This window comes from Perissodus microlepis, chromosome 12 (genome assembly GCF_051167445.1).
Source record: "Perissodus microlepis isolate ML-2025 ecotype Zambia chromosome 12, ASM5116744v1, whole genome shotgun sequence".
NCBI classification, from domain to species: Eukaryota; Metazoa; Chordata; class Actinopteri; order Cichliformes; family Cichlidae; genus Perissodus; species Perissodus microlepis.
The window spans coordinates 31,038,545-31,049,077 of NC_140472.1; the positions used below are offsets into that span (position 1 = coordinate 31,038,545).

The 10,533-nt window shown below is 39.8% G+C and overlaps 1 protein-coding gene across 1 annotated transcript; it reads right to left on the reverse strand.

Moving 5' to 3' along the window:
* Positions 1-3,471: 3,471 nt before the first annotated feature.
* On the reverse strand, positions 3,472-4,899 carry LOC146376633 (nuclear factor 7, brain-like). Its single transcript, XM_084946358.1, has one exon. The coding sequence runs from the start codon at positions 4,897-4,899 to the stop codon at positions 3,472-3,474; it is 1,428 nt and encodes a 475-aa protein (XP_084802484.1).
* Between the last annotated feature and the right edge of the window lie 5,634 nt (positions 4,900-10,533).

The window sequence follows — 10,533 nt, forward strand, 5'->3', positions numbered from 1 at the left end:
CAACAGGCTGAGTGGCACAAAACCAGTTTTACAAGTTTTGTTCCTGAGGCGCTATAAGAAAAACATTCTGCCTAACTGCTGTTTTCCCCAACTGTGATTCAGTGAATCTAAATGCACAAAAAAGCTAAAACAGAGGCTTGTTCATGTTTTGTTTTTGTTTTTACTTTTTTCTCACATTGGATTATACACACATAAACACAACTTTTCCTAGCAACTCGTATAACGTTTATCTAAAAAACATAACTTAAACAGTTGAAAAACATTTTTAGCAAGAAAGAAACATTTAAAAGTTTGACACAAAACTAGCAGCTTGATTAACATCTGCAGAGGTAAAAACAAAACTGCATAGCAAAAGTAAAAGAGTAATAAAAGCTCCTTCATATGCGTGAAGTGTAGGCCACCTTCGTGTGCGTACTAAAACCACCTGGTAGCCTACAGCTGGTCTCCAGAAATCTTGCACTGAGATGTTCTGATTAATTTACAGAGCCACGGTTATCTTCGTAACTTCCGTTGTTTCATTCCCTCCTGACTGCCAGTGACAGTAAACAGTGCGGATGTCTTATACCAGCAGTGTCATGAGGAACAACTTACTAGTAGGCCAAGGACAGAGCAGCTGAAGCTAATTTGGGCCCAGAAGCCACATTCAGCTGGTAGAAAATATCCAAGGGCCTGTCTAGGATGAACATATAAAAAGCTGCTCTAAGCATCTGCAGCCCTATATTAGGTTCCATGCAGGTCCCCATGCACCAGACTGAGGAGTGTGGAAAAACCAGGTCTTCTACAGCCACCTGGGTGCCACCAAGAGGATCCTGCGGTCCAGTGAGGTACATTTCAATAAGGCCAAACAAATGGCAATCTTGTAGGGTTGTGAGAGAAGGATATCAGTGGCTCATCACTGTGATCTGAGGTAATGGGCTTTGTCCTTCAGTGTTTCATCAGGTGAAAAATAATAAGGCAATGCACTGGTCCACAAGTGTTATATGATCCAGGTCACTTTTGTGACTTTATTTCTTCTCTTCTTCTCATGACCACACTTTATTGGCTGGCAGTGATGGGAATAACGGCGTTACAAGTAACAGCGTTACCAACGGCGTTACTTTTTTCAGTAACGAGTAATCGAACTAATTACTATTCCTATCGTTACAACGCTGTTCCCGTTACTAACAAGAAAATGTGGTGCGGTCACGTTACTATTTTTCAACAAACAGACGGTTGCAGCTTTGTTCAGCTTACCGCATCTTATATCAGTTGCCGGAAGTAGCTGACTATCTAAGTAATCTGGGTGCTACAGCTTTAAGCAGCTGCGTGCGCTCGCGCGGACGGCAATCACGATCACCTGGAGCTAGGGGGCAAAACAATCGCATGAGTGCTGCTGTTTGACTGAGGAAGAATAAAGTAGTCGTGGTAAGCCATTGCTATGGGCCATTCAATCCTTAGTTCTGTTGGCTTCATCAGGTGATGGCCTCCAGCTCGCACTGGAACGGTTCACAGCCGAGTGTGAAGTGGTGGGAATGAAAATCAGCACCTCCAAATCCGAGGCCATGGTGGAGTGCCCGCTCCGGGTCAGGGATCAGTTCCGGCCCCAAGGTGAAGAGTTTAAGGCCATGTCCACACTAATACGTTTTTGTTTGAAAACGCATCTTTTTCTCTCCGTTTTGGCCTTCCATCCACACTGGGACGGCATTTTTGGTCAAGGAAAACTGAACTTTTTGAAAAGGATCTCCAAAGCGGATATATTTGAAAATGCTGTTTTTCCGTCGCAGTGTGGACTGTGAACCCGGAGCCCTTCAAAAATAATGATGCATTTTAGTCATATGATGCAGTCATGTGGAGGGCATTATACAGCAGTTGTTTTGTTTGCTCTCAACTTTGACAGCCCTATCAAAGATTAATGTCAGTGGTACGTGCTCCAGATAGCTTTTCTTCAAATTCTTTAATTCTCACTTGCTTTTGCATCGTTGTACTTTTATGTTACTCGCAGCAACAACTCCACCTCATTGTCAGTCCATTTAAAAAACTTGGTGCTTTTCCTCAACATTTTTGCCGCCACGTTTCAAAGAGCCGCAAAGTAAATAAACGGCAGACAGAAATTACGCAGGTCGAACTGTCTTATGTGTCACACATGCGCAATACAGGAAGGTAAGCGTTTTCCGTCATTTCAGTGTGGATGAACAACTGTTCCGAAACAACTGAAAACGATAGTGTGGCCGTGGAGTTTTTAGACGAAAATGCCGTTTTCAAATTTATCCGGATTAGTGTAGATGTAGCCTAAGCATCTCGGGGTCTTGTTGACGAGTGACGGGAGAAAGGAACGAGAGATCGACAAAAGGATTAGTGCTGCTGCAGTGATGTAGCTCAGGCGGTAGAGCAGGTCAGCTGCTGATCGGAAGGTTGGTGGTTCGATCCCTGGCTCCCCCAGTTTATCATGCCAAATATCCTTGGGGAAGACTAACCCTGACTTGCTCTCCGATGCATCCATCGGAGTATGAATGCGTATGAATGATAGTTAGATAATAGTGCTTGTGTGAATGGGTGTGTATGAGGTGAATGCAGAGCACTTTGAGTACTCCAGGAGAGTAGAAAAACACCAGAACACCCTTCTGGGGTGTTCCTAATTTTCAGGAAAAAAGTACAACAACAATACCACCTAATTCACATCACAAAGGCAATTTATGAACAATTTTGTGACAATAAATAACAATTACGTTGGAGAATAAAAATATAGCAATTAATCACAGGTAGAATCATTTTTGATACACTGAGCCACCGAGATGCTAAGAGTGAAGTGTAAAAACCAAAATAAAAATATGATCATATGACAACAGAGCATAAAGAAATCTTTCAAACTGTAATAGACAGCTGCTGCTGATCAATGTTAAGAGTAATGCAGCTAAGAGTCACAGCTCTTAAATCTATACATAAAGTCGCAGGCTATGAAAGTAACAAAGGTTAATGTTAAATAAATCCCAAGTAGAATGAAAAACAAACTTAAAACAGAACTAAGAATTAATGCTCAAGATAATCAAAAACACAAACAAGAAAATCAAACTATATAACCAAACTAAGAAAACAAACAAGGACACTAAATAAGTCTAATAAGAAATCTCAAAACTCTGGGTGTAAGACCCCTGATCCTGACACATATGCTACAGTTGACGGAAAACGAGATGCTGATAAACATGATAACATTAAGCAGTTGAAGCTATAAGTGGGGAAAACAAATTAAGAAAGGAGATTTCTTGCGCATAGCCCTTCACACTTCGTGTGATCTCCAGAGTAGCTCAAGTTCATATATGTTTGAAGACAAGCAAGTTTATACTTTTGGCAATATATTGTACTTTACATGATATAAATAAGAAATTTCCCCTAGGGCCAATTGTGCTCACTGTTTTTGGACTGAAAATCTCATCTTCCAGTTTAGGAAAAACCTTCAAGAAAAATGACCACACAGACTGTTAAAAAAGAATCACTTTACAAAAAAATCTCAGTCTGACAGATTTTGATATCAGACGTTTTGGCATCTCCTGCCTTTCCAATACTGAAATATGGGAAGAGTTTCTCAGTGAAAGTGTCTCTGTGAGTGTAGATGGGAGTCATGTCTTCAGGGTCATAGAAGGACACCTCCCCCCTGTCATAGTCCAGCTGGACTCTGATCCTCTGGAGACTCTTCTTCACTGTCACAGTCTGACTAAGACCATTGGCATATGATCCCCTGCGATGGGTTAAACACCAGATTCCATAGTCTCCTGAAGCAAATCGCTCTCCTTTCCTCTCAACTGACTCTTTAGCTAAACCCACAAGCCAGTCAGGATGGTCTCCCACCTCCACGCCCCAGCTGTGTTTCCCTGAGCTGAAACCTACAGAGCCAAAAATGCTAGCACTATAATTATTTCTCTCTGGATTGTCTGGAAGCTGCTGCCATGTCTGTCCTCCATGTCTCACAGTGGTCAGATCATCAGACAGATATAGACAGCGACTTGCAGTGTTTGGGTCCAGAATGACAGGACTGAAGTGGACCTTCTCCTTCATCTTCTCCCACACTCTGAAGGACAGGTTGCCCAGGTGTTTGGCCACATCTATCAGTGCTCCTGAGACCAGCTGTGGATCTGACACTGAGCTCTGGGCTCTGGCTCTGCTCTGAGTGTCTTTATAACTGCTGAGGAATGGCACGCTGTGTTTCTGCAGCTCTTCTTCAACAGCAGAGATGCTGTCTGACAGAGAGGAGATCTGCTCCTCAATCATCTTCATCTCTCTGCTGATAGTCCTCCCCTTCTGCTCCTCTTCCTCCCTCAGAGCTGCCAGTCTGGACTCCTCTTCCTCTTTCAGGAACTGCTGGAGTTTGTTGAACTCTGCTCTGATCTGCCTCTCTGTGGACAACAGCTGCGTCTTGGAGTGTTGAATCACTTCATTGTATGTTTTCTCCACTTGTTTGTATTTGTTCCTCTTGTCCTGCAGAGACTTTAAGTCAGATTTCAGCTGCTCCTTCAGGTCACTGACTGCTTCTTCTACAGGAACCACTTTGTGACTCTGGTGGAGAGAAAACTCACACACAGGACACACAACTCTCTGCTCGTCCACACAGAAAAGTTTAGGTTCTTCATCGTGTTTACTGCACACTGCCATTAATTTCTTTTCTCCTGTTGCTGTCTCAGATGATCCAGCTTTTTGCGTGCCAGCAAATGAATCAGCAAGGTTTTTTAGTGTAAAGTTCACAAGTGGACAATCCTTTGATGATTTTCTTTTACAAATGGGACAGTTTTTGCTTTTAGCTTGCTCCCAGAATTGTTGCAGGCAGCTTGAACAGAAGCTGTGGTTGCAGCTCAGAGACACAGGATCTCTGAAAGTCTCTGAACACACATGGCAGCTCAGGAAATTTTCAAGAAGCCTTCTCTCAGCCATTTACATTAAAGTTGCTTTCTTTCTTACTCACCAAATTGCTCCCTTTTGAACTGTCTGATTAACACCCTCCAAATGTCTGTTTTTCACCAGAGATCTGACATCTCATAAGTCTCTCAGCTTGTTCAGCAGTGTTGAAATTTACTTTCATTTTCATTCATCAGAGTCAAAGGGTAAATTCTTACCAGCAGGAAATGCTGTCATAACATTTGTCTCCACAAAACACCGGTGACAGGGTATTGTTAAGATATCCATTTTCCTGTTTCCAAGTAGATATCTGTTCAATAAACACACCAAAACAAAAGGGAACATATCTAAGGTAATGACCTCGTATGTGTTATTTCAACTAAATAATATGTAAAAATGACTCACAGCAAGTAAGACTTGTGGTGTTTCACTCTGGTAGGGAGCATTTCAACACACTGAATGATGTTAAACCAGTTTTACAAGTTTTATATGAACCAGTGTTATAGGAAACAATCTTCCAATATGTCAGCATGACTGTTTATTTCATCCAACTTCACTAAATTGGGTTGTTTAATGAGCAGAAACTATAAGACACATTTGTTGATTAAAGTTAAGAATAACACAGCTAGAAGAAGGTATGTAATCCACTCAATCAAGTCTAGTTACACCGGTATCTGACTGAAATTCTTTTTTAAATACACATACTAAAAATCAAGAAGATGCTGATGAACAGGATAATTAACATCTCTGATTCGTAAACCCACCTCTTTTCATTGGCTACAGTATGAGAGTTGATTTTAATTTATTTTTATACAAATGAGCCTTTTCTGTACTTTTTCAAAAAGTACAGTAGACCAAAGTTGGTTTGGTGTAGCTAAAGTTTTCTTTTCCTGATGTGACACGAGTTTAATCATGAATCCTTTTAAGACATGCCACAGCTTACTGTTCACATTCAAGATGTTTCAAAAGTCATGTAATCAGAATCATTCAAGTTTGGACAACAGCTGCTTCTTGGAGTGTTCACTTGCATGTTTTCTCCACTTGTTTGTATTTATTCTTCTTGTACTGCAGAGACTTCTGCTGCTCCGGGAAGGTTTCCACACTCAACAAATGTAGCTTAGACTCGAAAAACAAATGTTTAAGCTTAACAAAAAAACCCTGACGCATCAGTTTCCTTTAATCTTTCTGAGTTACAACAGCAAATTCAGCAAACAAATTATATATTCAAATATATTATGCTGTCATCTGAAAACCTGTAATAAGATATCATGTTTAAAGTACTACTGCTTTAAAGTTGTCAATCAGATCCCCCTTTTTATAAAAATGACTTAAATACAGAAGAAGAAGAAAAGACAAGAAGAAATTGTCTGAGAAGTCAGGAAATTACTGTGTTAGAACTGCCAATGAAACAGAAAATACAAAAAAGTGAAAAACTCAATAAATCAAAACCTAATATGACACAATAAAAAGCTTACAACTAAACTAAATTACAGGGTTTGTGGTGTGAGGTGTAGATCTTCTGTATCTGTCCTTGTGTCAATGAAGCTGAAACAGTTGTTGATGGAAGTGTTTATTTGGAGGTCTAGTAAGAGATGGAGAGGATGGTCTGGGTCCATTATCTACAGCAATTCATCACAGCCAGTTATTTGGATGAGCTCTGCATCAGCTGATGAAGCAATCCAAACAGTGTCGTGATTCATACAGCAACTGCAAGGATGACTTCCCCATAACGGCCCTGTGTCAGTCCCTGTGCAAAATAGATTAACATAGAATTACTTTTTATTATCAAATAAATCCAACTATTAAGTTACCAGTGGGGAAGGCAACACAAGCATACTTAAAGGGGACGACTACAAAGTTAATTTGAAGAGCTTTACATGTGAGGAGTTAAAGGAACTGAAAATCTGAGAGAAACATTAACCCATAAAGAAAAAGGGGTTGTGCACTGTGTGATGACATAGGTGCGTGCATGTGTGCCCTGGTCACAGCTCCTTCCAGCATCGCCAGAGGAGAACTGGTTTGGCAGGCGCACAATAAACACAGTTTATGTTTTTCTGCACTTCTTTATATTAAAGTAATTGACAGTAAAGAGCCCAGAGATCCAGTGCTGTCTCCTGTCTCTCACTTAAATGCCAGAACACAACACATCAACAGGCTTAACACACACAAACAGGCTACATGTACTTGATTAGACCTTTCATTAGGCTGATGCTAATGGGTACCTTGTGTAGTGGACTGTAAGAAAACTGTGTTAATTTGCATTAGCATTAGGAGACTTAAGGTTACTGAGTGTTGGCATACCAACTTTTCTGGTTCTCTCTGTCCCCAGTTTCTCTACTGGGAAAATTTCTAAGTTGGGATTGGCTCTGTGAGCACACAAAAAGACAAGGCAGTGTTCATGTACAGCGTTCCCCAGTTGCTAGTGTTTTATATGCCTTCTACACGAGTTTAACCATTGTTTTAGAAGAGAAAGCACTGAATGCATACTAAATGGTACCACGATCCAACGGTTTGCTTGTGTCTTTTAGAAACACTTTTTGATCTTATTACATAACAGTATCAAGATCTTTCCATAAGCTTCAATGCCAGGAAGATGAATACATTTAAGCACAAACAAACAGCAGCAAACTCCTTCATTACTTCTAATAAATTATTTGCAAAATAGAAACAGAACTATGGATGGCTTAACAGCAAATGACAGTGACAGCTCACTACAGACTAATTTATTTGGCACACTTTAAAAGTTGAGTGATACATCTAATTATCACATGAACTATCAAAATATAGCTGCCAAGTTAACTAAATGAAACCAGAGACATCATGGACCACTTCATGTATTTACAAATTTAGCAAATAGAAATGCATGCTACATGATTCTGCTCATTCTTGATCAAGGTTATGAGAATGTCTGAATGAACTCATGAGAAACAGTAATGTAAAAATGACCACTGTCTAAATGAATAACATCAATTTAATACATTGAGCAAATCTGAAATTTTACATTAAGATAGACTGAAAAGGCCTCAGGAGAAGTTAAAACTGTCTATGAAGCTAGATTTAACAAATGAGTGCTTAAAGTTTTTAAGACCTGTTTAGGAGGACCATCGGGTCACCGGTTTGGTTGGTTGGTTGTGGGTGATAGAATGACATTAGTATATATTTGCTAACTAGTGACAGAATTGATAGCTCAGAGGAAAATAAAGACATTAAAACTAAAAATCAGTGTAAGGGAATCACTTTTGGTCTGCCCCTGACTACAACAATGAGTTTAATGTTAAGATAAAAGCATGTCTTTAGCAGTATTTGGATCTCCGTTATTTGGCTAGCTGCACTGAAAGAGACAATTCAGCTTGGTAGCTGTAATGTCTGAGTTTATAAAGCACTTTATAAACGAGGACTGTGTGGAATCTGATCTGATATCACTGGTTTTGGCATGCTGTTGGATTTGTATTGTTGATTATCATTTATGCTTAGAAATATCTACTTATATATGCTTAGAGTTTTATAATTAGTTTTAGATTGGTAGAGGTTTGATCCTTAATAGTCTGCAGAGACGTTGTGTGCATTCCAGAGCACTCTAGGAGCATGGGAGAGGTCGTACCTTCTCTTATTGTTTTATGGTAGGATAAACGTAGCTATATCTGTTTTAGTCTAAGTGCCTTTTGTTTAGATGAACTGCTGGACTTCCAGACCAGCAGGTTTAGGGAAGTCTTTATGGGGTCACACTCTGACCCCACACACATACACACACACACACACACACACACACACAGGCAAGGTACTCTTTGTTTGTATGTAGACGTCATATGTTAATGAACCTATGTATATTCATGTAACCTCAATAAAAGAGCAGTGTTACGGGGGAGCGGACGAGAGCGACTGGGGTCAAGCGAAGGAACGGCGTTTGTCCGGTTCTCTCCCGTGCACGAGAAACATGAAGAACTTTGCCTACTTCGTGTCTTGCTTGCTGTGTAATTACATTGTCTTCAATGTTCCAGCGAATAGGTTCAAGCTACAAACCTATCATTAATTGGTCCTTCGAGAGCCGGAGCCCTGGAGTCGACATTCACCGAGGGGAGAAGAGACACGCTGAAAGACTGACGTCAGCCAGGAAGTTCCTGTAGTAAAGTCCCGAGACGTGAGAATTTGTCATCGGGCAGGTGGATTAGCTGTCTGTTTTTTCTCCTTGATGAATGACGATTGGCGGGATTCGAGGCTATATTACAGGCTAAGCAACGCTGAGTAAGTTGAGAGAGCGACTGGGGTCAAGCGAAGGAACGGCGTTTGTCCGGTTCTCTCCCGTGCACGAGAAACATGAAGAACTTTGCCTACTTCGTGTCTTGCTTGCTGTGTAATTACATTGTCTTCAATGTTCCAGCGAATAGGTTCAAGCTACAAACCTATCACATGCTAGCAGGGTAAAAAAAATTAATTGACTAAAAGAATAAATAAAGATTGATTGGTGTCATTGTCCTGGGTCGGTGACCCAGTGTTTTTCTGTTTTGTATTATTTATCTTTGATTTCATGATTAGTTTTTTGGGTTTGGGTTCTGTACTCCCTCAGTTCAGTGGCTTGTCATTCCCTACTCGTGTGTTCCCTCTGTGTAAAGCCTGTGTTTCTTAGTCTGTGTCTTTGCATGTGTGTTCCTCCATGCTGTTCTCCCTGCTCGTCATTTTTCGTGTTACCTCTGCTCTCCGTCCCCTCGTGTTCAAGTTGTTTAGTCTTTGTTTTCCCAGTAGAGTATTTTTCCCAGTTTAGTTCTGTTTCTCACCACCCTCGCCTTTGTTTGTATGTCCCTCTCCATAAATAAAGCTCACTCACATCAGCAGTGCCTGCATCTTGGGTCCTTTATTAAATTCCACACGAGTTGCCTCGCAAACCGTAACAATTGGCTTTTAATTAATCACTAATGTTTTTCCTAATAATTGAGCAAACTAATATTTCTGAGTAACTCCTGACAAATTTTGTAGTTTTATTTATTTTATTTGAATATTTGCAGATGAACTCAGCTGAGTTTTAATGTTCTGTTTAACTTGTCATTTTAATATTTTAGATTTTAAAGATGTGAGTAAGTGGAAATGAAATGTTTAAAAAAAATTACCAGAGAAGAGAAGGTGAACTTCCATCTTGTAAGTAAAATGTGTTTGGCAGTCCTGCTTAGACTAAATGGACCTTCATCTGACATCTCTGCAGCTAGAGTTCATAAACATACAGATTAGATGTGAGTGTGCAAATTTTATCAATAGTTACTTGTGATTTTTGCCTGGTAATATTACAACTTGATGAGCAGATGAATGTGAGAATCAGTAAGTAAAAATAAAACATTTTAGAAGTAGTTGCTTGAAATAAATTATGTTTTTTATGAAATCTAACGGTTTCAACACCACACAAGTTGTTGCAAACCAACAGAAGCAAATCATCTTTTACCCTAAGCATTCAGTTAAAAGTAAAAGGAACAATGAAAGTGAGTTTCTGTATTGAATAAATATGAACTAATAACTGCATGTGTCTGAAAAGCTGATTTACAGTCAAACACTACAACAAAAGAATCCCCTCATTTGATTTACGTCACTTCACAGAGACATTTTGTTATGCTCAATAAACAAAGTATTCAATAACACTAAAATAACAATCAGAGGTAGAATCTTTTTTGATTCACTGAAACACTG